Raw genomic sequence first — 27,248 nt, forward strand, 5'->3', positions numbered from 1 at the left:
ATTAATAGCATTCACAAGACCTGGATGAGATTGGAGACTATTATTCTAAGTGAAGTAACTCAGCAATGGAAAGCCAAAGATCATATGATATCACTGATATGTCAAGGCTAAGTTATGAAGAAGTAAAGGCCTGAGAATGATACAGTGGACTTTGGGGACTTGGGAGGAAGGGTGTGAGGGAGGTGAGGGATAAAAGACTACAAATAGGATGCAGTGTATAGTGCTCAGGTGGTGGATGCACCAAAATCTCACAAATCACCACTAAAGAATTTATGTAACCAAATACTACCCATACCCCCATTAACCTATGGAAAAAGAAGTGTGTATCTCTTTTGAGGCATAAGTTTAGAACTTGAACAGAGTTGCTTCTGCTGCAGTGATTGTCCAAGGCAAGTCAAAAAACAACTCCAGATTCCATCTCTTGATGGGAAGAGATACAAAGTCACATTCCAAGACCTATACCTGGAAGCAAAAGAACAATATCTATTATCATGAAAACACATGAAAGCATGAAACCCACTGGTACAGCAAACACACAAATCAGGGAGAGAAAAGACTCAAATGTTACTACTGCAGAAAACCACCAAACCACAATGATAAGCAATAAGAGAGAAAGAAGGGAACAAAGGATATACAAAACAACCAGAAACCAATTAATAGAATGACTGGAATAAGCTGTCATATATCAGCAATAACCTTGAATGTAAATGAATTTAATGTTTTACTTAAAAGATAATAGACTGAGGCCAGGTGCTGTGGCTCATGTCTGTAATCCCAGCACTTTGGGAGGCTGAGGCAGGAGGATTGCTTGAACCCAGGAGTTCATGACCAACTGGACAATATAGTGAGAACTTGTCTCTAAAAAAATAAAAATAAAAACTGAAAAAAAAAAGTGTAAAAATTAACCAAGCATGGTGGCATGAAATTGTAGTCCCAGCTACTCAGGAGGCTGAGGTGAGAGGATTGCTTGAGCCAGGAGGCATAGGCTGCAGTGAGCCAAGACCATGCTGCTGCACTCTAGCCTGGGCAATAGAGTGAGAACTTGCCTCAAAATACATATATTTTGAAGGATGACTCTGACTAAATATATACAGTCAGAGAATGAGAGAGACTAGCTGAATGGATTTTAAAAATTACTGAACTATATGCTGCCTATAAGAAACTCATCTCCCTTGTAAAGACACCAAATAGACTGACAAGAAAGGGATGGAAAGAGATAGTCCATGCAAATGGAAACCAAAAGTGAGCAGGAGTAGCTATACTTATATCAGAAAAAGCAGACTTTAAGTAAAAGACAGTAAAAAGAGACATTATACAAAAAAGGGCATTATATAATGATAAAGGGATCAATTCAGCAAGAGAATATAACAGTTCTAGGCCAGGTGTGGTGGTTCATACCTGTAATCCTAGCACTTTGGGAGGCCAAGGCGGGCGGATCACCTAAGGTCAGAAATTTGAGACCAGACTGAGCAACATGGCGAAACCCCATCTCTTCTAAAAATTCAAGAATTAGCCAGGCGTGGTGGCATGTGCCTGTAATCCCAGCTACTCAGGAAGCTGAGGCAGGAGAATCGCTTGAACCCAGGAGGCGGAGGTTGCAGTGAGCAGAGGTCACACCACTGCACTCCAGCATGGGCGACAGAGCGAGACTCCGTCTCACAAAAAGAGACAATATAACAATTCTAAACATATATAACACCGAAGCACTCATCTGAGTGCATGGAATAAAACTAAATGTTATTAGATCTAAAGGGTGAGATAGAGTCCAGTGCAATAATAGTGGGAGACTTCAACACCCTACTCTCAGCATTAGACAGATCATCTAGACAGAAATTAACAAAGAAATTTTGGATTTTAACTGTGTACTTTAGAACAAATGGACCTAACTAACATTTACAGAACATTCTACCCAACAGCCACAGAATACACATTCTTCTCATCAGCACGTGGAACATTCTCCAGGATAGACCATATGTTAGGACACAAAACAAATCTCAAAAAATTTTTTTTAATTGAAGTCATATCAATTTATTCTCAGATCACAATGGAATAAAATTAGAAATTGATAAAAAAAGAAACTTTGGAAACTGTACAAATACATGGATATTTAACAACATGTTCTAGAATGACCACAGGAACAAGGAAGAAATTAACAAGGAAATAAATGAGTTAGTGTTTGTAAAGTGCTTTAAGCAGCAACTGCCACAGAAAGCCTATGTGTGTTTGCTTATTTTTGTTTTTGTTTTTTGTTAAGTTTATCTTTCTCTTGTCTCCTGACTTCTCTGTCTGTGCTCATCATGTGTCCTCCTGAAGCAAGGGATCAATCTCAATCAACTTTCCTTTTCCTATGAAAATTCCACCCATCCCTCAAGGTTCTGTTCAAATACTTCCTTTCCTTGTGACTCTTCCTTGAAACAGGGTCTCGCTTTGCTGCTCAGGCTGCAGTGCAGGGTGCAGTCATGGCTCACTGCAGCCTCAACTTCCCAGGCTCAGGTGATCCTCCTACCTCAGCCTCCTGAGCAGTGGGACTACAGGCATGTGTCACCACACCCAGCTAGTGTGTTGTATTTTTTGGAGAGAGAAGGTTTCACCATGTTGCCCTGGCTGGTCTAGAACTCCTGGGCTGAAACAATCCACCCACCTTGGCCTCCCAAAGTACTGGGATTATAGGCATGAGCCACTGCACCTGGCCTTCCTTCTTCCTTTTAATCGATATTACTTTTTATCCCTTCTGTACTCAATCATCACTTTTTATTTCTCTGACAGCAGTTGTTATATTTTGCTTCACATAGATTATATATTTCTTCATCCAAAAAATAATGAGCTTCTATTATGTTCCAGACACTGGATATAAGGCGATAAACAAGACAGACAAACTAACTGGGTTTATCACCCTACAGTAGAGGTGTGTGTGTGTGTGTGTGTGTGTGTGTGTGTGTGTATGTATGTATGTATGTATATACATATCTTCTAGATTACACCTCCTGAAATCGGATTCACTTATTTATCTTTCACATACCCTAGCCAGAGTAAGTACTCAAAAGCCATTCTTTGGGTTGGGCACAGTGGCTCATGCCTGTAATCCCAGCACTTTGGGAGGGCAAGGCGAGCAGATCACCTGAGGTCAGGAGTTTGAGACCAGCCTGGCCAACATGGTGAAACCCCATCTCTACTCAAAATACAAAATTAGCCAGACTTGGTGGTACACGCCTGCAATCCCAGCTACTCAGGAGGCTGAGGCAGGAGAATCACTAGAAACTGGGAGGCGGAGGTGGCAGTGAGCCAAGATCACACCATTGCACTCTGGCCTGGGTGACAAGAGCAAAATTCCATCTCAAAAACAAAAGCCATTCTTTGGATTGAAATATATTGAATTGAACTCAGTCATGTTGAAGGTTATCAAATTGACAAGTTTCATTTGGGTTGCTAGTTAACTCTCTTGTTGGTTGCCTATGACCAGGAAGGGAGCTAGATTGTCTTTAAACCTTCATCAATGACATCTCCCAAACCATCACTTCAAGATCTCCCTATTTAGGCTGTCATTTTAAGCCAGACCTCATTTTCTCCAGCTAAATAAAGCCAGAACAGTCAGCTCCCAGAGCAAGTGTCACTTGTGGCTTTTCATAGAGTCTGTGGGAACAAAGCTGCTTCTCATCCCTTTGTGTTGCTTCCCTTAAGATGAAATGCGTGTCCATGACTCAGTGCTATAATAGACCCATGGAGTTACTATCAGTGAGTGTGACATGACTGTGCTCTGACTCTGAAAATACCTTCAAGTCCTCAATCATATTTTCATGGTACTATGCTTCTAGGACCTCTGCTGTGGAGTGTGAGAAGTCAGTGTAGCACAAGATAAAAACAAACGAAATCATAAAATAAATGTGAAAAAAAAAAACACTCATATTCTGATTCTCCCCATGATGACTGTTTTTAATAACAGAAGTAATCAAATTCTGGCGAGGCACGGTGGCTCACGCCTGTAATCCTAGCACTTTGAGAAACTGAGGTGGGCGGATCACCTGAGGTTAGGAGTTCGAGACCAGCCTAGCCAACATGGTGAAACCCTGTCTCTACTAAAAATACAAAAATTAGCTGGGCGTGGTGGCGGGAGCCTGTAATTCCAGCTACTTGGGAAGCTGAGGCAGAAGAAGAATGGCTTGAACCCGGGAGGCAGAGGTTGCAGTCAGCTGAGATCATACCACTGTACTCCAGCCTGGGTGACAGAGTGAGGCTCTTTTGAGAGACAGAGAGAGAGAGAGAAAGAAAGAAAGAAATCAAATTCTTTTAAAATGTTTTTCTCGTATTTTATGAGTGGAATTGGGAGGACCCTAAGTACCTGTATAATCTATGTATTTGATACCCTAGAATGGGGCCAAGTATCATTGTTACTCATATTTAACAAAACAGAGGTAGAGAAATAGGCAAGCTAAGGGGTTTAACCAAGATCCCAATGTTAGTTAGTGGCTAAACTGCAATTCCAGACTTGCATTTTGCACTCTCTCCCAATAGATTGTACTGTACAAGTACCAAAGGGTGTGTGTGATGTGTATTTGTTGGGATCAGGGATTTTGGAAACTATCTACAAAAAACATGGTAGCCGGGCGCGGTGGCTCATGCCTGTAATCCCAGAACTTTGGGAGGCTGAGGTGGGAGGATCATGAGGTCGGGAGTTTGAGACCAGCCTGGCCAACATAGTGAAACCCCATCTCTCTAAAAATACAAAATTAGTCGAGCATAGTGACATGCACCTGTAGTCCCAGCTACTCAGGAGGCTGAGGCAGGAGAATCACTTGAACCTGGAAGGCGGAGGTTGTGGTGAACCAAGATCACGCCAGCCTGGGCAATAGAGCAACACTCTGTCTCAAAAAAAAAAAAAAAACACTGACTAAATCTGACCATCTGACCCAAGGAAGGCTGGGACTCAGAAGGCCCAGGTGACACATTCTCTGTGGACAGTTGCTATGGAGAATATACATTCCAGAGAGAGTCACATAAAGGTCCCTGAGACTTGGAATCTCAGAGTGAAGCACCACCCACAGAGTGCCTTAAACCAGACATGGAGATGTTTCTCCCATAATTACCATGGGGCAAGGCTTCCTCTGTTGCAACAGAAGTGGTGCAGGATTCAGAGTTGCTTTTCAGGCTGGGGAGGCAGAAAAAGTATCAGTCCATCTGCTGTGTCTCGTACAGGCATCCAGAAGAGTGTGTGAAAGAGATGGCAAGCAGCTTATTCATAGAGGGCAAGTTTTCAGTTTCACAGATGGATGATAAAACAAATCTGAATGCAGTCTTACAAACCTTGAAGAGTCTTAAGAGCTGATGTTTGCAGCCCAAGCTGGGGGAATATGGAGCCTCCAAAGTAATACAATCTTGATCAGATATATGTTCTTTCACCAGTTATTAATTATCAGGATGTCAATAACAAGACTTGACTGAAGAAGTCCCAGGAGCTTCTTGTTCTTGCATTAGTTAATACACGTATTTATTTTCCAAAATTTTTATTTCAACACCGCCATCTAGTGTACAGTTTCCTGATTTTTACCAAGCCTCAGGATATCTGTTCAAGTGGGTGTTATTCAATTCTTAGGAGGAGCAATATTCTCTGACTTGGAAAGATGTCTATGACATTTCACTAAGTGCAAAAAAGCAAATTACAAAATGATATGTACTATATGGTCCAATACATGCAGACTACATGTATATATTTGTGCAAACTTTTTCATATGTGTATATGCATAAAGATCTGGAAAGGAGGCTGGGCGCCGTGGCTCAGGCCTATAATCCCAGCACTTTGGGAGGCTGAGGTGGGTGAATTACTTGAGGCCAGGGGTTCAAGACCAGCCTGGCCAACATGGCAAAACCCCAGCTCTACTAAAAATACAAAAATTAGCAAGATGTGGTGGTGCCTGCCTGCTTGTAGTCCTAGCTACTTGGTGAGACTGAGATGGGAGGATCACTTGAGCCTGGGAGGCAGAGGTTGCAGTGAGCTGAGATAGTGCCACTGCACTCCAGCGTGGGTGACAAAGAGAGACTCTGTCAAAAAAATAAAATAAAGATCTGGAAAGATATTCTCTAAATTGTTGATAGTGATTGTCTCTGTTTGGGAGAATTGAGGGAATTTTTTGTTACTTACTCTTGTCTGTACTTCAGTTTTTCATAATTGATCATTGACATATATAGGGTGAAGACTTAATTTTTAAAAAGATCAAAGGAGCCCCCAAGGTGAGAATCCACCCAAAAAAGATTATTTTCTAAAGGCAATTATATTCAACAGTTATTTATTGAACAGCTACTATGTACAATGTATTCTCCTTTTATTGTTTTTGTTTTTTTGGTCTTTTTCCTTCTGTTACAATGTTTTCTTTTGATCTTCAAGTATACCAACAAAGTAAGATAAACTCCTCTACCATAATACCAGCTACCATTTAATGAGTGTTCACTGTGTGTTAAGGATTGTGCTGAGCTCTTTGCATTCTGAATCTTAATTCTGGAGGTGAAACTACTGAGGTGAGAATACTAAGGCTCAGAGAGGTCAAGTAGCTTACCCAGAGTCCCAAAGGATATGTGGGATTTAAATACAGAATACAAGTATTTTTCCAAAGCCTGAACACTGGACCACTACACAATTCCCAATTCCCCTCCAACTTTTTTTTTTTTAGACAGAATGTTGTCACTCTGTTGCCCAGGCTGGAGTGCAGTGGCAGAATCTCGGCTCACTGCAACCTCCGCCTTCTGGGTTCAAGTGATTCTCCTGCCTCGGCCTCCCAAGTAGCTGAGATTACAGGCACCTACCACCATGTCTGGCTAAATTTTGTATTTTTAGTAGAGATGGGGTTTAACCATGTTGGCCAGGCTGGTCTCGAACTCCTGACCTCAGGCAATCCGCCCTCCTGGCCTTCCAAAGTGCTGGGATTACAGGTGTGAGTCACCACGCCTGGGCCTTCCCCTTCAACTTTCTAAGAAATTCCCTCGGCCTAGCACGGTGGTTCACGCCTGTAATCCCAGCACTTTGGGAGGCCGAGGTGGGCAGATCACCTGAGGTCAGGAGTTCGAGACCAGCCTGGCCAACATGGTGAAACCCCATCTCTACTAAAAATATAAAAGTTACCTGGGTGTGGTGGTGGGAGCCTGTAATCTCAGCTACTAGAGAAGCTGAGAATCACTCGAATCCAGGAGGCGGAGGTTGGAGTGAGCCAAGATCATGCCACTGCACTCCAACCTGGGCGATACAGCAAGACTCTGGAAAGAAAAAAGATAAAAAAAGAAAAGAAAGGGTGAGAAATGAACTATCAGAAATGCCTAAAGAAACCAAAGAACAATGGAATATAGATGGGATATAGTTGATTCACTAAAGGAGGCTTTCACTACTAAACTGCTGATGACTTACCCACTATCACAGATGCCCCTTGGCTAGGAAAGAGCTGGCCTAAAAACTCCACCCTGAGGATTCTCCAACACACATTTCCTAGGTTAGACCAGATATTATGTCAAGCAGGTAATGGAGGACTGATTAAGTATTGATTTAGCATTGGAGTTTTGCTGGGCAAGATGTGGGTACAAGCAAATGGTGTAGGTGGAATGGAAGAAGTCCAAGCAATCAACCAGACTCCAAGCAGGGTGTAGAGAGAAGAAAAAGTACTCAAGAAGGGGGAAAAAGTCAACGTTCTTTAAGAATAAGAGTTCAGGGGAGTATACAAAATGGCTGTGCTGGGTTTGAAGAGGTGAATTGTGCTCAGCATCTGGAATACACGAATTTAAGACAGGGAAAGCACTTCTGAGCGGTAACAAACTTTAGATGTAATATGGGAGTAGCTGCTAGAGAGAAATTAAGGTAACAGTCATTGGCATTAAGGAGATAAAGAAGTTATGAGGTTCAAGGGGAATTGGCCATGAATCATTCAAGTGATGGAGGATTCTGGGTGGGAAACCTATAAGCCAAGTTTCAAAGTCTTTATTGAAGACTGGAGAGTGAATAAGAGGCAGAAGTTGACAACATCAAGAGACAAAAGGTATAAAACTGACATGATTGAGGACATGGGGGGAAGAGCAGGAGAGAGGTGTGGGATAAAAGACTACACATTGGGCCAGGTGTGGTGGCTCACGCCTGTAATCCCAGCACTTTGGGAGGCCAACGCAGGTGGATCACAAGGTGAAGAGATGGAGACCATCCTGGCCAACATAGTGAAACCCCCATCTCTACTAAAAATACAAAAATTAGCCGGGCGTGGTGGCGGGGACCTGTAGTCCCAGCTAGTCGGGAGGGTGAGGCAGCACAATTGCTTGAACCCGGGAGGCGGAGGTTGCAGTGAGATGAGATCGCACCACTGCACTCCAGCCTGGGCAACGGAGCGAGACTGTCTCAAGAAAAAAAAAAAAAAATCACACACTGGGTACAGTACACTGCTAGGGTGCACCCAAATCTCCAAAATCACCAGTAAAGAATTTATTCATGTAACCAAACACTACCTGTTCTCCCAAAAACCTATTAAAATAAAAATTTTTTAAAGATTACAGAACTATTAATTGATAGATTCTGCCACTAGAGCACACACAATTAGCTAATGTATTAGAATCCCTTAGAACACAAGCCTCCTTAAAAAAAAAAAAAAAAACTAAATATGAAACAGGGAGATAATAAACTAAAATTCACAGCTGTATTGTTGGAAATACATTTTATGGTTGTGAGAAAATCACAAACTAATTTTTCCATTGGGCAAAATTGAAATAATACCATTAGAAACAAATTTTATCACCATGGCAATAAAGTACAAATAGCTATTAATCCCCATCAGAGAAAAGATTTCTGGTAGGTGTTAGGCTTTAAAGAACAATCGTCAGATTTTTATTTCTAATTTATTTCCCATACAATGTGGATGTATTTTTCTTATATTATTTTTAAAATTTATTAGATTTTTCAAAACCTGATTGTTTATTCTTAAGTGTGAATCATCCTAATAATTTAGTGAAATGACCCAGATAAATTGATGGGTTGTTTTTTCTCTTTTTCAGCAAGGAAGGTACTAGAAAACTGCCATAGATGCATTGAGCACATCATCTTTTCGAAAGGGAATAGAATAGCTTAGAGTCATTAAAAATAGTCATTGCTCCAGAATTTTATATGAATATATTAGAATCTCTTGGGGGCATGTCCTCTAAAAAGATGAGTATTAAGAGTTGCATCCTGGCTGGGCTCAGTAGCTCGTGCCTGTAATCCCAGCACTTTGGGAGGGCAATGCGGGCGGATCACCTGAGGTCAGGAGTTTGAGACCAGCCTGGCCAACATGGTAAAACCCCGTCTCTACTGAAAATACAAAAAATTAGCCAGACATGGTGGCACGCACCTGTAATCCCAGCTACTCGGGAGGCTGACGCAGGAGAATCACTTGAACCCAGGAGGTGGAGGTTGCAGTGAGCCGAGATTGCCCACTTCACTCCAGCCCGAGTGAAACAGCGAAACTCGGTCTCAAAAAAAAAAAAAAGTTGCATCCCTTAGGAGGGTTGATGGGCTTGCTTTGGTAGAGGAAGAGAGGATATTCTGTGTTTTGAGGATTGAACATTTTAAAATTATTTGACCCCTAAAGATGCAAACTCCTGGCCAGGCATGGTGGCTCACGCCTGTAATCCCAGCACTTTGGGAGGCCGAGGCGGGTGGATCACTTGAGATCAAGAGTTCAAGACCAGCCTGGCCAACATGGTGAAACCCCATCTCCATTAAAAATAAAAAAAATTATCCGGGTGCTGTGGCGGGCGCCTATAATCCCAGCTACTCGGGAGGCTGAGGCAGGAGAATTGCTTGAACCTGGGAGGCGGAGGTTGCAGTGAATCAAGATCACGCCACTGCACTCCAGCCAGGCTGACAGAGCAAGAGTCTGTTTCAGAGGAAAGAAAAAAAAAAAAAAAGATGCAAACTCCTAGGCAGGAAAAAAAGTCCATCATTCTGGGCAGTAGACACTTAAATCAGTCCTTTTAAGTGCCTAAGTCCAGTTGACACTTTAAGGGATGATTGCATATAAATTAAAATGCTAAGTATAACCAGGCATGATGGTTCATGCCTTTTGTCCCAGCAATTTGGGAGGCTGAGGCAGGAGGATCACTTGAGCCCAGGAGTCCAAGACCTGCCTGGGCAACACAGTGATACTGCTATCTCTATTAAAAAAAAAAAAATTTTGGCCAGGTGTGGTAGCTCATGCCTGTAATCTCAGCACTTTGGGAGGCCGAGGCAGGTGGATCACCTGAGGTCGGAAGTTCGAGACCAGCCTGGCCAACATGAAGAAACCCCATCTCTACTAAAAATACAAAATTAGCCAGGCGTAGTGGTGCATGCCTGTAATCCCAGCTACTTGGGAGGCTGAGGCAGGAGAATCGCTTGAACCCGGGAGGTGGAGGTTGTGGTGGGCTGAGATCGTGTCATTGTACTCCAGCCTGGGCAACGGGAGTGAAACTTCGTCTCAAAAAAAAAAAAAAAAAAAAAAAAAATTTAGTCAGGTGTGATGATGCACATCTGTGGCCCTAGCTACTCAGGAGGCTGAGGTGGGAGGAACACTTGAGTCCAGTGAACTGTAATCACATCACTACACTCCAGCCTGGACAACAGAGAAAAAATGCTAAGTATCAGGTACTGCAACATGTGTAGCTAAGCTTCAGCAGGTTTTTATTCATTCTCTCTTTTTGTGGGATACAGGGGTGGGAGGCAAGTTCTTGCTCTGTCACCAGGCTGGAGTGCAGTGGCATGATCACAGCTCACTGCAGCCTCGACTACCTAGGCTTAAGGGATTCTTCCACCTCAGCATCCTGAGTAGTTGGAACTACAGGTAAGCACCACCACACCTAGCTAATTTTGTATTTTTTTGTAGAGACAGGGTCTCACCATGTTGCCCAGGCTGGTCTCAAACTCCTGGGCTCAAGAGATCACTTATCTGGCTGGCATTTCTAATAGTTCCCTGGGTAGCAGGTCTGTGTCAGGGAAGTGACCAAAATCTGAAGCCCACAGTGGGACTGTAGTATGGCCAAAAAATAATTTTTTTTGACAAGGTCTTGGTCTGTCACCCAGGCTGGAGTGCAGTGGTGTAATTAGGGCTCACTGTAGCCACAACCTTCTAGGCTCAAACAATCCTCCCACCTAAACTCAAGTAGCTGGAACTACAGATGTATGCCACCATGCCCAGCTAATTTTTTATTTTTTATAGAGATGGGATCTCACTATGTTGCCCAGGCTGGTCTTGGACTCCTGGGCACAAGCAGTCCTCCCACCTTGGCCTCCCAAAGTGCTAGGATTATGGGTGTGAGCCACCGTGCCCAGCCAGCCAAAAATTAAATCTTGTTTTAAGCCAATAAGATATTTGGTGTTGTTACAGTAGCATAACCTAATTCTATCCTGCCTGGTACAAGCCTTCATTTCCTCATTGGTTAAATGGAGATATAAATAGTATATGCCTCCTTAAGATGTGAAGTTTAAATAAGACAATGTATGTTTTTAAAAAATAGTCCATTGCCAGACACATACTACTGTTAGACCAATGAGAGTTATGAAAGGGAAGTGACAAAGAATCACCCTAGATCATCCAGCTTTTTAATGATAGAACCCGTTTCTTCAATCCTAAGCAGTCGTCTGGAGAGTCTGTAAGAGTGTGAATCATCTACTCAGATATGCAGATTCTGGCTCCCAAATATAGTCATTTTCACAAACATTCATGTTAACACCGGAATAATCATATGTTCCTCTCATTCCCCTCTTATTTACTTTGTTTGTCATTTGTCAATAGCATATGTTCCAGCCATAGAAAATATAACCTATTGAATTAAGCTTTCCTTTTCCTAAATAGGAGTAGCACTTCCTCATCAAGCATCTTCTAAAATTCTTTATTCTGTCCCATTTACATTATGCCAAGAAAGACTTTCTGGAAAAGATTAATATGCAATTTAGAGATATCATATTTGGGCAATGTCTTGAATATTAAATCACTTTTTGCTTTGTTACATTGTAGGATTATTACTACTTACCCAAACAAAAAGTAGTGATTCACAAGTTTAGGATCTGATAGAACATAGGAAAAAGCATAGTTAATCAACAAATGCAAATGCAATATTACTGAGTTCCTGTTATTTTTAAGGCTTTATGTCTGGTTCTATGTTGAATATTTAAAAAGTGTTTGTTTCTGACCTTTCCCATTCCATTAAGATTTTGACACACTGCAAAGTAGAATAAGGCATGTCTTGGTCCATTCACACTGCTATAACGAAAATACTATAGATTAGCTGGCTCATGAACAACAGAAATTTATTTCTCACAGTTCTGGAGGCTGGGAAGTCCAAGATCAAGCTGCCAACAGAATCCATGTCTGGTGAAGTCATTCTTCCTGGCTTGTAGATACACTATGTCCTCTCATGGTGTAAGAAGGAATGAACTCTCTGGGTGTTCTGTTATAGCAGCATAAATGGACAGACAGCATGGAATCCCCATCTACTAGCACTACAAGTTCTCTACATCACGCATTGTGTGTAGACTGTGGCCTCCCCAATGGGCAGGAAGTGAATGTAATAGCTGATTGAGTGAGGCATATATGGAACCATCTGAATGCTTGTTTATGGTCAGTTGGAGCTAATAATTGTTCAAATGGCCTCTTAAAATTGGTACGAATTCTTTCATTTCCTTCTCCAAAAGTGTTCACATTTTAAATTAAGATTGCTGGAAGAGGCTGGGTGCAGGGGCTCACACCGGTAATCCCAGCACTTTGGGAGGTCAAGGCAGGCAGATCACCTGAGGTCGGGAGTTCGAGATCCAGCCTGACCAACATGGAGAAACCCCATCTCTACTAAAAACACAAAATTAGCTGGGCATGGTGATGCATGCCTGTAATCCCAGCTACTCAGGAGGCTGAGGCAGGAGAATTGCTTGAACCTGGGAGGTGGAGGTTGTGATGAGACGAGATTGCACCATTGCACTCCAGCCTGGCCAACAAGAGCAAAACTCCGTCTCAAAAGAAAAGAAAAGAAAAGATTGCTAGAAGAGGATAGTATTTAAACTGAGGATTAAGGTACATTGTAAAAGTTTGAGCATTGGGAGAAGAAAGCTTGGAACATTAAATCCTACAGGTTTATGCATGAAGGATGGGTAAAATTTTGTCGTTCTGGAGAGGTTTTGCTCCCCCTAATACACCATTTATATATTGCCAGACTTCTCAAAACACCCTTTATAGGACTACTAGAGAACTGCACGGTCAGCATTATCTAATTTCCTCATAAATCTCTTGCCTTTTAATCAGCTAAGTGGCTATCTGCTAAATTTCCCTGATTTATTGATGTATTTTGAAGGCTGAGGATATGTCCAGATACTAAGTGATTAAATGTAGATGAAATGGCACATCACCATAATTATGACAGAAAAGAGAATCGTGACTAGGCATACATAAGACCTCACAGAGACAAACTGTAGACAGCTTCTTAAAAGGGCAGCCCCCAGCATTGCAGATAAAACTGTATTACCAAGCTAGTTTTTCCAAGAAAATCATCTCAACAGCTCTCATTAGAGATGCATTTGCATTTGCTTTCTCAGCAGTTCCACAGCAACCATGACCCCTTCAGAATTTACAGAGCGGAGACTTTTGCTGCTGACTAAACTGAAAGGTTAAAATCCTGGTTTCCGTTTTTACCTTAGCCACCAAACTCTGTGTGACCTGAGACAGATATTTCAACTTTTCTGAGACCCCAATTCTTTGTTTTTGTTTTTTGGGTTTTTTTTTTTTTGAGACAGATTCTCACTCTGTCGCTGAGGCTGGAGTACAGTAGCACTGTGTTGGCTCACTGCAACCTCTGTCTCCTGGGTTCAAGCAATTCTCCTGCCTCAGCCTCCCAAGTAGCTGGGATTACAGGCACAAGCCACCACGCCCAGCTAATGTTTGTATTTTTAGAAGAGACCTGGTTTTACCATGTTGTTGGCCAGGCTGGTCTCAAACTCCTGACTTCAGGTGATCCATCTGCCTCAGCCTCCGAAAATGCTGGGATTACAGGTGTGAGCCACCGCACCTGGCCGGGACCCCAGTTCTTCAACAGTTTTTCCTAACCGACATAGTCAATGTTTATTTTTTTCCCAGTAGATGTCCAATTGCTCCAGCACCACTTGTTGAAAAGACTATCTTTCCTCTATTGAACTGCTTTTGCACTTTTGTCAAAAATTAATTTCAGCATATTTGTGTGAGTTTCTTCCTAGGTCCAATTGATCTATGTGTCTGTTCCTCTGCCAGTATACCCAGACAGAACGAGGGGTCCAGCTGCTTGTTCTCATAGTTCAATAATGAGATGCAGACAGACTGAGAAAGAAGGGAGTTTATTTCTGCAACCAGTTTCAGGGAGAAGGTCAGAGTAACTCACCCGACCAACTCAAATTTACAAGGTTTTTTTTTGCAATGCTTATACATATTCTAAGTTATATGCCTATGTGTGGGACTGCACCTACAAGTGGCAGTGTTTCATTCGATCTATATCTAATCTTTAACTAGGGTCTAGGGTCTGGAAAGCTTTCTCTAGAGTCTTGGAAAGTTTCTTCATCTTGAATGAGCTCTGGCACGAGATGTATGTGTAAGAATGCTTTTATTATTTGATCAGACTTTAGGGCCAGAGAAAACCCAGGCCAGGTCTTAATGGGTTTGTTTTTGCATTCCAGCGCTCACCCTCAGGCACCAATTTCTTCAGTTTTTTAATGTTTAACTTACGCATTTATCAGAAAAAGGTTAGTGAAACTGACGTTCTGGTTGATAATGGAAACCTGGCCTGACATACCAGTGCCATAGAGGCTTAAAAAAAAAGGGAAAAAAGAAAAAAATATATAATATATATTTTATATATTTATTACATATATATGTGTGTACAAGTGCAGGTTTCTTACACGTGTATATTGGGTAGTGGTGAAGTCTGGGCTTTTCGTGTACCCATCACCCAAATAATGAACACTGTACCCAACAGGTAATTTTTCAACCCTCACCTCCCTCCCACCCTGTCACTTTTTGGAGTCTCCAATATCTATTATTCCACTCTGTGTGTCCACGTGTACCCATTGTTTAGCTTCCAACAATTATTCATCTGTTAACCAAAGGCAGCCCCTGATGAGGACAGTCTTTATAATACCCTTTTTAAAACAAAACACTTTGATTTACAGGACGTTATGGAAGCACTATAAAATGACAACACTATTGTTTATGCAAACGGTCTTTAGGTTGTTAGACTTGTTAAAGCGCCACCTGCTGGAAAGTTCACCCATAAATATATACCAATTCCTTAAGAGGCTGAAGACAACTTTGTTTCAAAACACAAATAGTGACAGTGACACCAGCAAAATCCTCTCTTCTTACAGTGTTACCCCAGTCCAGTTGCACAGTATACTTCATCTACACAACACTGTGGAAAATGTAGCAACTCTGTTATACTATTCATCAGTAGGGTTTGGACTTTTTTTAAATACTTTTTTTTTTCCAATTTAATGGGGGGTGGGGGACGGCTATGTTGCAACTATGTTGCCCAGGCTGGTCTCCAACTGTTGGGCTCAAACAGTCCTCCCACCTCAGCCTCCCAAAGTGCTGGGATTACAGGTGCCAGCCACCAGTGTTGCTGTTTTTTTGTTTGTTTGTTTTTTGGTTTTTGTTTCTTTTTCTTTTTTGAGACGTAATTTTGCTCTTCTTGCCCAGGCTGGAGTGCAATGGTACAATCTCGGCTCACTGCAACCTCCGCCTCCCAGGTTCAAGTGATTCTCCCGCCTCAGCCTCCCAGGTAGCTGGGATTACAGGCATGCGCCACCATGCCCGGCTAATTTTGTATTTTTAGTACAGCAGGGTTTCTCCATATTGGTCAGGCTGGTCTCGAACTTCTGACCACAGGTGATCCGCCCACCTCGGCCTCCCAAAGTGCTGGGATTACAGACGTGAGGCACCGCGCCCGGCTGGGTTTTTTTTTTTTTTTTTTTTTTTTGGCATGAATGTCTACAAAAAATATTTTAAAATCAATAAATATTGTTCTAACAGGCTTTAAAAAAGCATTTAGAGGAGGTTTTCTTTTTTCTTTCTTTTTTTTTTTTTTTTGAGATGGAGTCTTGCTCTGTTGCCCAGGCTGGAGTGCAGTGGCGTGATCTCGGCTCACTGCAAGCTCTGCCGCCCGGGTTCACGCCATTCTCCTGCCTCAGCCTCCCAAGTAGCTGAGACTACAGGCACCCACCACCACACCCAGCTAATTTTTTTTGTATTTTTAGTCGAAACAGGATTTCACCGCATTAGCCAGGCTGGTCACGAACTCCTGACCTTGTGATCTACCTGCCTCGGCCTCCCAAAGTGCTGGGATTACAGGCGTGAGCCACCGCGCCCGGCCTTAGAGGAGGTTTTCAACTAAAGAAGGTGTGTTTCAAAAGCTTGTGCTTGCTCCTGATTTTTAGCCTCAGGGATCAGCACGCATTTGGATAAATTATTTCTTATCTTCATGAATGGAATTTTATAGTAAAATACTCACTGAAAGATTATTTATGAAAATGGTTGTTATCAAACGTATTTCTGATTTTAAATGTTGTGATAACTTAGATTCAATCTCTGTAATGAGACAATTTATATCAACAATCCCTAGGAGAGTCTTGTGAGCAGCCGTGATTCTGCATAGGTCTGCAGCAACTGGATTCTTGCCTCCTCAGAGGAAATAATTAGTCTAAGAGTCAAGGCAGAGTGAGAGACCAAGACACGTTTTAGAGCAGGAATGAAAGTTTATTAAAAAGCTTTAGAGCAGGGGCCAGGCGTGGTGGCTCACACCTGTAATCCCAGCACTTTGGGAGGCCGAGGCAGGTGGATGGATCATTCGAGGCCAGACTAGCCTGGTCAACATAGTGAGACCCCCCAACTCTACTAAAAAACACAAAAATTAGCTGGGCGTTGTGGTGTGCCCCTTTAATCCCAGCTACTCCGAAGGCTGAGGCAGGAGAATTGCTTAAACCCGGAGGGCAGAGGCTGCAATGAGCCAACATCACGCCATTGCACTCCAGCCTGGACGACAGTTAGGTTCTGTCTCAATTTTTTTTTTTGAAAAAAACTTTAGAGCAGGAAAAAAAAGTAAAGTACACTTGGAAGAGGACCAAGCAGGTGACTTCAGAGATCCAAATAGAGTTTTGAGTCTCTCCTCCCTTGATTTTTCCTTTGGGTAGACTGTCGGCGTGTGCAGTGCCTGCCAGCACTCGGGAGGGGTCGCATGCGCAGTGTGTTTACTGAAGTTGTGCGCATGCTCATTTGAGGCATTTTTTTGCCCTTACCAGTCCAGCTTTCCTAGAAGGATGTCCTATACCAGTTAAACTCCGCTATTTTGCATCTTAGTGTGCATGGGTGAGCACACTCACTCAGCTCCTAAGATCTTATTGGGAAGCTGCTGATAACCAGCTTCAGGTGTTTTCTATCTATTGGGAGACCGCCTTTCCCTGGTGCTGGCTGTGACCAGTTATTATTTTAGACAGAGTTTAAAAACCGCCTGACCATCACCGGATGGTTGCCTAAGGTTCCTTAGGGAAAGCTCTCTCCTGCGGTGTTCATGTTTGCCAGCCCACCTACTCTAACAGTCTAATTTGAAAAAGTTAAGACTTCATTGTTAACAGGGTAGTCACCAGCCACATGCGGCTATTGGGTCATGAAATGTGGCTAGTGACACACTGAAATAATATTTTAAATATATTGATTAAAATATATTATTTTAAAAAAAATTTTAAGATCTCATGTAAGCCAGATGCTTGAAAATAAATTTTTCAAGGAAGCAGTGTTATACAGGCTGGTTAAACTCCCAGTTCTCACAAATTTCTTTAAACCAGGATGCATAGCCTTGCACAGTATTATGATATAATAGCTGTCATTCATACCATTGCTTCTCTGGGACATTGTTTTTTAACTTGGGATGCCCTGATTGGAACTCCTCTGCCCCTTTCCAGATGAGGAGCAGGCAAAGGGAAAGACTAGGACTGAAAGGCACAGGAGGAAAGAGAACAGAGCAGGGTAGGACAACTTGCTAACCACATGTGTCTACATAGAAGGCTTTACTTTAGGTCAGTGTCCGCTTCAGTGTTCTGTACTGGGACCAAAGGTAAAGTTTATTTAACCCAAGAGGTGAGCTGACCAATGGGCTAGAAAGATGAAGAAAGGGGCCGGGCACGGTGGCTCACGCCTATAATCCCAGCATTTAAGGAGGCGGAGGCGGGCGGATCAACTGAGGTCAGGAGTTCAAGACCACCCTGGCCAACATGATGAAACCCCGTCTCTACTAAAAAATACAAAAAATTAGCCAGGCTTGGTGGCGGGTGCCTTTAATCCCAGCTACCCGGGAGGCTGAGGCAGGAGAATTGCTTGAACCTGGAGGCAGAGGTTGCATTGAGCCGAGATCATGCCACTGCACTCCAGCCTGGTGCAGAGTGAGACTCCCGTCTCAAAAAAAAAAAAAAAGGAAAAAAGGCCACTGTTGACCTACAAGAGCTCCAACTGGGGTGAGGAAGGGTAGGTAGATAAACCGCAAGCACTGTGGTAAGCGCTAAAAGGAAGATACGAGCAAAGACTATGGAAGCTTAAAGGCGGGTGGGACACAGGCTGAGAAAGGGTTCCTAAGAGACTACATTTGAGATCAACCTTGATGGACAGATGGGATTTTTGTCACCTGAGATTCTCTACTTCACCATTACACCATCATCCCTATAGAGATAGAGGTTTATTTTTTTTATTTTATTTATTTATTTTTTTGACACAGGGTCTTGCTCTCACCTAGGCTGGAGTGCAGTGGTGGCAATCATAACTCACTGCAACCTCAAATGTCTGGGCTCAAGTGAGCCTCCTATCTCAACCTCCTGAATAGAGCTGGGACTACAGATGCATGCCACCATGCCTATTTTTTTTTCTTCTTTTTTGTACAGACAAGGTATCACTGTGTTACCCAGGCTGACCTTGAACTTCTGGCCTCCTGGCCTCAAGCAATCCTCCCGCCTTGGCCTCCCATAGGGCTGGGTTTAAAGGTGTGAGCCACCACACCAAGCCCAGGTTTATTATTAAGCAAAATATTTTAGGAAATGTGTGCTCAGAGATCCCTGGCCTCCACCCCTGGAGATTGACTCAGTAGTTCTGGGATAGGTCTTGATAATCTCTATTTTTAAAAGCATCTCCAGTGTTTCTGACATTCTGCTAAGTCTGAGAATTAGTAATGAACTAGGAAGCCAGTAATGAACTAGGAATCCATTTTTGTTTGGCATAAAACTCAGACAAAACACATCGCTTTCCTGTGCCTTCCCTTATTTATCTTTAAAAAGGGAATTGGGCTAGATGATAATTAAAGTGAGAGGTCAAGGTTTTCAAATTCCTTGATTATTTACATTATTGGGAAAGTTGAAACTACTTGTACAAAACTCATAATGTCCAACAGTAGGTGGAGAGATATCCTTCTTAGAGTAATAGAGGAGTAGAATGGACAATTGAAACATTGGTTTCCTAAAGTGGGGGAGATAAAATTATGAATGGCTGGCTTACACACCTTCACGAGTGTGTGCTCACACTCAAAATGAGTGGAACTAGAATCTCGCCAACTAGATGTTTTTTTCTCCTTCTGGTTGATCTGGGGAAGGGGGGGCTGGGGAGGATGTTGGTAATGACTATACAATTCTTGCCAAGGGAGGGATACACTGGTATAATTACTATAATTTTTTCTTTCTTCCCCAAATTGTAACCGCCCAGTGGGTTCACCTTGCCTGTTGCCTAGACAGAGCTGATTTATCAAAACAGGGGAATTGCCATAGAGAAAGAGCAATTCACGCAGACCCAGCTGTGTGGAAGAGTAGAGTTTTATTATTACTCAGATCAGTCTCCCCAAGCATTCGGGAGGACAACTTGGTGGGTGGGGAGAAGCCAGTGAGCCACGAGTGCTAGTTGATTAGGTAAGAGATGAAATCAAAGGGAATTGAAGCTGTCCTCTTGCACTGAGTCTGTTCCGGGGTGAGGGCCACATATCAGATGAGCCAGTTAGTCAATCTGGGTGGTGCCAGTTGATCCATCAAGTGCAGGGTCTGCAAAATATCTCAAGCACTGATCATAGGAGCAGCTTAGAAAGGGTCAGAATCTTGTAGCCTCCAGCTGCATGACTTCTAAACCATAATTTCTTATCTTGTGGCTGATGTTAGTAGTCCAGTCCCCAGGCAAGGAGGCTTGTTTTAGGGAAAGGGCTGTTACCATTTTTGTTTTATTTATTTATTTTTATTTTTTGAGACAAAGTCTCATTCTGTCACCCAGGCTGGAGTGCAATGGTGCGATCTTGGCTCACTGCAACCTCTGCCTCTTGGGTTCAAGCGATTCTCCTGCCTCAGCCTCCCAAGTAGCTGGGATTATAGGCACCCACCACCATGCCCTGCTAATTTTAGTATTTTAGTAGAGACAGGATTTCACCATGTTGGCCAGGCTGGTCTTGAAATCCCAACCTCAGTTGATCTGCCCGCCTCTGCCTCCCGAAGTGCTGGGATTACAGGTGTGAGCCACCATGCCCAGCTTCATCTTTGTTTTAAACTATAGCCTATAAACTAAGTTCCTCCCAAAGTTAGTTTAGTCTATGCCCAGGAATAAACAAAGACAGCTTGGAGGTTAGAAGCAAGATAGAGTTGGTTAGGTTAGAGTTCTTGCATTGTCTCAGTTATAATTTTGCAAAGGTGGTTTCAAAATCACCTCAAAAAAAAATTTTTTTTTTTTTTTTTTTGAAACAAAGTCTTGCTCTGTCGCCCAGGCTGGAGTGCCGTGGCGCCATCTCAGCCTACTGCAAGCTCTGCCTCCCGGGTTCACGCCATTCTTCTGCCTCAGCCTCCCAGTAGCTGAGGCTACAGGCGCCCGCCACCATGCCCGGCTAATTTTTTTGTATTATTAGTAGAGACGAGGTTTCACCGTGTTAGCCAGGATGGTCTCGATCTCGTGACCTCGTGATCCACCCTCCTTGGCCTCCCAAAGTGCTGGGATTACAGGCGTGAGCCACTGCGCCTGGCCAAAAAAATTTTTTTTCTCTCCACTCCTAATGCAGTGGTCCTAGGACCAGGGCTGTAACTACAAGTGCTGCAAGCAGGAATTATTTCTAAGCAGGAAACTGTCACTATGTTTTTAAACTTTGTCAGAATTCCTAAGGGCCTGATGAGGGGTTGGTTGTGCCTTCACCCCATCTGGAAAAATTGGGATTAAGAATAAATACAGGCTGGGCGCGGTGGTTCAGGCCTGTAATCCCAGTACTTTGGGAGGCTGAGGTGGGTGGATCACCTGAGGTCAGGAGTTCGAGACCAGCCTGGCCAACATGATAAAACCCCGTCTCTACTGAGAAAAATACAAAAATGAACCAGGCACGGCGGCGTGTGCCTGTAGTCCCAGCTGCTCGTGAGGCTGAGGAAGGAGAATCGCTTGAACCTGGGAGGCAGAGGTTGCAGTGAGCTGGGATCACACCATTGCACTCCAGCCTGGGTGACAGAGCGAGCGAGACTCTGTCTTAAAAAAAAAAAAAAAAAAAAAAAGTTCACTAGTTCAGAACCTATGTGACCCTTCCTTCTATGAATGGGCGTGGACTGAGGGGGAGGCACTGGCTAGACAGGTACTGCTACCAGCAACATGAATCAGCACAGTGGCCAAACCTAATGTCCCTTCCAAAAGTGGGAAAATTCGGGTAAAATTAAATGACAAATGGAAAAAAGGAGGAATAGCCAAGAATAAATAAATGAAAAAGTGCGTTATAAATTGAGGAAAGTCCAATATCATATTAATGACTCTAAAGAGACTCAGAGCAAGAGATGACACTGTCTCTTAGCTCGATGATCCCAGGTGCCTGAAAGGGCGAAGCAGTGTGCCTGCCAAGACCACTCCTGCTTTTGGAGTCTGACAAGGTTAAAAGGAAGCTTGCAAACTTGAGTGGCCTCTGCCTGGGAGACAGTCACACAATATGATGGACTAAAGTAATTATTAAAGATTCTGTGTATTTGTTTTGCTGTAAGGGATCCATGGTTGAAAACCAGAGGTGGCCTATGGTGTCATGATATATATTAGTTTGCATCCAGTTCCTGGTTCCTAACTCCCATAGCCCCATTACAGTCTTTTGTTATGTTGGGTTACGCCTCAGGAAACAGAATTTTCTCCTGCCCTCCTGTCACCTGCCCCGAGGCAGGACTCTAACCTTGCCCGCTTTTCTGATTGTGGGTCTTCAGACCCTCCCCAGAGAGAGTCCCGCCCTATACCCTGGGGGAAGGAATGCTGAATCAGGAAACGTCCATAAAAACACAAGAGGGCCAGGCACAGTGGCTCACACCTATAATCCCAGCACTTTGGGAGGCCAAGGCGGACAGCTCACTGGAGTGCAGGAGTTTGAGACCAGCCTGGCTAACATGGTGAAAACCCGTATCTACCAAAAATACCAAAAAAAAAAAAAAAAGCTGGGCATGGTGGCTCATGCCTGAGGCTGAGGCACAAGAATTCCTTGAACCCAGGAGGCGGAGGTTGCAGTGAGCTGAGATTGTGCCACTGCACTCCAGCCTGGATGACAGAGCCAGACTTCCCTCAACAAAACAAATCCAAGAGAAGTGAGTTCGAGGAGCTTCTGGATAGCTGAAGCCATGAAGGTTCCTGGAAAGTGGTGTGCCCAGGGAGAGCATGGAAGCCCCTCGCCCCTTCCCCCATGCTTTGCCCTACACATCTCTTCATCTGTATCCTTTAAAATACTTAGACACGATAAACATTCAATATCTGTTTAGTGAGGAGGGACACAAATCATATTAGTTGGAAGGGGTGACTTCAGGTTTCTCTAAGAACACTCAGACTCAAGTGAGATAACTCAATTATGTTAAAACATTAACCTTCACTTATGGTGGTGTATTTTCCAGTATAATACATACATCAAAAATTATTCTCTAAAAATGTTTAGTTTTATGTTTTTGAATATATAAACAAAGTATGTCTCTAAAAGTTAACAGAGATGGCCGGGCATGGTGACTCACGCCTGTAATCCCAGCACTTTGGGAGGCCGAGGTGAGCAGATCACGAGGTCAGGAGTTCGAGACCAGCCTGACCAATATGGTGAAACCCCATCTCTACTAAAAATACAAAACTTAGCCAGACGTGGTGGCACATCCCTGTAGTCTCAGCTTCTTGGGAGGCTGAGGCAGGAGAATCGTTTGAACCCAGGAGGCAGAGGTTGCAGTGAGCCAAGATCAGGACACTGCATCCAAGGCTGGGCAACAGAGCAAGACTATGTCTCTCAAAAAAAAAAAAAAGTCAACACAAGTAAGTTGAGATTTGGATGGTTTCCTAGGGTTCAAAAAATGCTATCTCCTTTTTCTTTCCTTTCAATTAATTTTTTTTTTTTTTTTTTTTTTGAGACAGGGTCTGTTGCCCAGGCTGGAGTGCAGTGGCATGATCTCGGCTCACTGGGGCCTCGACCTCCCAGGCTCAAGTGATCCTTCAGCTTCAGCCTCCGAAGCAGATGGGACTACAGGCGCATGCCACCACACCCAGCTAATTTTTGTGTTTTTTAGAGACAGGGTTTCACCATGTTAACCCAGCTGGTCTCCAACTCGTGACCTCAAGTAATCTGCCTGCCTCAGTTTCTCATAGTGCTGAGAAACAGGACTAGCTGGATTTCCTAGGCTAAGAATTCCTAAGCCTAGCTGGGGAAGGTGACCTCACCCACCTTTAAACACAGGGCTAGTAACTCAGCTCACACCCAATCAGGTAGTAAAAAGGGCTCACTAAAATACAAACTAGGCTAAAAGCAGGAGGTAAAGAAATAGTCAAATCATATATCGCCTGAGAGCATGGGGAGGGGACAGTGATCGGGATATGAACCCAGGCATTCGAGCCGGACCGGGCAACCCCCTTTGGGTCCCCTCCCATTGTATGGGAACTCTGTTTTCACTCTATTAATTCTTGCAACTGCACACTCTTCTTGTCCGTGTTACGGCTCCAGCCGAGCCGTCCACCACTGCTGTTTGCTGCCATTGTAGACCCACCGTTGACTTCCACCCCTCCGGATCTGGCAGAGTGTCCGCTGTGCTTCTGATCCAGCGAGGCGCCCATTGCCACTCCTGATCAGGCTAAAGGCTCACCATTGTTCCTGCATGGCTAAGTGCCCAGGTTCGTCCTAATCAAACTGAACAGTAGTTGCTGGGTTCCACGGTTCTCTTCCGTGACCCACGGCTTATAATAGAGCTATAACACTCACCACATGGCCCAAGGTTCCATTCCTTGGAATCCATTGAGGCCAAGAACCCCAGGTCAGAGAACAAAAGGCTTGCTGCCATCTTGGGAGTGGCCTGCCCCATCTTGGGAGCGGCCCACCACCATCTTGGGAGCTCTAAGAACAAAGACCTGCATGTAACAGTGCTGGGATTACAGACTTGAGCCACTGCACCCGGCCTACTTCCTTTTTCTGAAGTCCATCATGGTGTATATGTATCCTAAACACCCAAATATGTAACCAAAGACTTTGTGAATGACCCTGCTCACCAAACAGCAATCTTGGAGGATCAGCAACTGCATTTCTGACTGCAGCTGTCACTGGTGTAAATAAAATGAAACAATGAGCAAAATAGCACAAATTTAAAACTAAGCCATCAGTGTGCTAATCAAACTGAAAGTCTTCCTAAAAGAGGCAAACATTTTAACATAACCTTTCCCACTCTCATAGTTAAGGAGCAAAAACCAAACATCAATTGAAAAGGCAGTTTTAATTGGTTGCAGAAAATGAAAGGTTACTTCACTCAAAAAAGTAAAAAAACTCATTGTGGTAATTCAGAATTGGAAAATGTTTTTCCTGCAAATGATCGGTGAGCTTGCTCTGAATTCCCTTGAATCCCAGCATAGTCCCCAAACAGACAGGCTTGCCTCACCCCACAGAGGATATGACTCTGCAAAATTGAATATGAAGAATTATTGAATATATCAAGTCATTCAAAATCCACAAGGAGGCCAGGCATGGTGGCTCATGCCTGTAATCCCAGCACTTTGGGAGGCTGAGGTGGGTGGATCACTTGAGGTCAGTTCGAGACCAGCCTGGCCAACATGGTGATACCCTGTCTACTAAAAATACAAAAATTAGCTGGGCATGGTGGTGCATACCTGTAGTCCAGGTAGGAGAATTGCTGAACCCGGGAGGCAGAGGTTGCAGTGAGCTGAGATGGCACCATTGCACTCCAGCCTGGGCAACAGGGCGAGACTCAAAAAAAAAAAAAATCCACAAGGGTTTTGAAGGATGGTTTTACTGGAAAAAAAAAATCCACAAGGGGAACTGGTTAATCAAAGAAAACACACAGTTGATATATTTCCATGAATTCAAAGGCTTTTAATGATGTGAACACTTACTCCCCATTTCTTTTTTACATTGTTACAAAAAATTTACATACAGAGTTTTCTTAAAGTGGCATTTTGTTGGTTGTTATTATACTGATGATACATATTAACACTTTGTATTGAAGAAGTATCATAAAAATCACAGGGCATTACAAATTTTTGATAAGTAGTAATAGTATCCTCTTTTAACAACTGGAGGCTCCCAGGCATACTCTTCGGTGAGAAATGATTAATTTTATATTTTCATTTTGATGATAATCTTTTCTTGTTTTTACCAGTTACAAAAACAAAGCTTTTTCTTTGTCGTGATAATGTGCAAAACAAAGCTTTTTCTTTGTTGTGATAATGTGCACTAAGACTTAGTTTCTTGAGCTGATGCTAAATAAAATGAGATCAACAGGAATATTCCAGGAGGTCGTGAGAAGTTTTTGGAAAGGATGGCATCTACATATATATGGAGCTCTGAAAAATGCTGGAGAGTATGACCTGGGATTGAAACTGTGGAGCACATATCCAGTATCACAGGCTCCGAGAGCAGAGTTTGCTCTGGTACCTGGAATGAGTGATGGAGAAATGTTTTAAACAAACAAACAGGCCAGGCACAGTGGCTCACATCTGTAATCCTAGCACTTTGAGAGGCCGAGGTGGGCAGATCGCTTTAGCTCAGGAACTTGAGACTAGCCTGGGCAACATAGTGAAACCCCATCTCTCTATAAAAACAAGCAAAACAGGCCTGGCATGGTGGCTCATGCCTGTAATCCCAGCACTTTGGGAGGTCGGGGCAGGCAGATCACTTGAGGTCAGGAGGTCAAGACCAGCCTGGGCAACATGGTGAAACCCCATGTCTACTAAAAATACAAAACTTAGCTGGGCGTGGGGCCACACGCTTTTGTAATCCCAGCTAGTCACACTTGAATCCAGGAGGCGGAGGTTACAGTGAGCTGAGATTGTGCCACTGCACTCTAGACTCTGCGTCTCAAACAAAAAACGAAACAATTGTGGGAGGGTTTCTAGGTTTACTGCACTCCAGTTTAATGCTTGTATAGTACTCATACTTATATCTCAGGACTTTTCAACCCACCCGTTTTCTGCCACATGCGGTCAGCCCCAAGGCCTCATCTGTACCCAAAGGCCTGTGGACAATAACTGCCTCAGCAAAAAAAAAAAAAAAAACCTTGAAGCCTCTGACAGAGGAAACGTACTCCAGACCCACCGTGAGCTGCCCCTGTTCCTGACCACCAAGCCCAGCCTGGACAGCCTGCTTTCCCGCCCTGGCCTGAGGCTGGCTCACTCCTGGATCTCTCCCTGGTCCTGCTTTCCCACTGGTGCCTCTAAGACCCCAGTGTGGAGTCCGCACCTCATCTCCTCAACACGAACAGATATTGGTCCTCAAACACAGAAACACACTCTTAGCTTGGTTTCTGCTCTATTTTGGTATTTCTACTTTTGAACTTTGTTTAGTGTTCCTTTCTAAAACCTAACCACTGGATCCAACCCAGGGTTGTAGAGTGTCTATTCTGAGTCTGCTATTTCCCCAAGTGTCCCCTCAGCAGGCAGCAGGCTCTGCTTTATCCTGGTGGGGGATGGGTGTACATCTCCAGCTACAAGGCAGCAGAGTGGGTCTCCTGGAAGTTCTCCTCCAGCTTCAGCCCCAGGTTGTCAATCCCAATGCTGGTGACTGGAGGCACGCTGCTTTCAGCCGGCTCGGCCGTGCGAGTCGGGGTGGAGCAGTACAGGATAAACCCCACCATGATGACAGTGAAGGACAGGATGTAGAGTCCTGAAAACTAGAAGGGAAGAACAGGCAGTGAATTGTGCCCCTCACATACACATCTTTGCTGCTGGCTTTTGCCAACTGTGCTTTGAGGATTACCCTCTCATAATCTTTTTCTTTTCTTTTTTTTTTTTAAG

At 43.5% G+C, this 27,248-nt stretch overlaps 1 protein-coding gene across 3 annotated transcripts in view; it reads right to left on the reverse strand.

The window, feature by feature from the left end:
* Positions 1–7,127: 7,127 nt before the first annotated feature.
* Positions 7,128–27,248, reverse strand: part of SLC35F2 (solute carrier family 35 member F2) — an 86,540-nt gene continuing 66,419 nt past the window's right edge. Inside the window, exon 8 of one of the 3 annotated variants that reach the window (XM_054524988.2) lies at positions 7,128–7,239. In XM_054524988.2, the coding sequence (XP_054380963.1) occupies positions 7,144–7,239 (96 nt within the window). In that variant the 3' untranslated portion in view covers positions 7,128–7,143. Of the gene's footprint in view, positions 7,240–24,696; positions 25,249–25,304; positions 27,125–27,248 lie in introns of those variants that run through there. The other 2 variants (XM_054524990.2, XM_024255905.3) reach the window with 2 other exon arrangements.

This window comes from Pongo abelii, chromosome 9 (genome assembly GCF_028885655.2).
Source record: "Pongo abelii isolate AG06213 chromosome 9, NHGRI_mPonAbe1-v2.0_pri, whole genome shotgun sequence".
Classification (NCBI taxonomy): Eukaryota; Metazoa; Chordata; class Mammalia; order Primates; family Hominidae; genus Pongo; species Pongo abelii.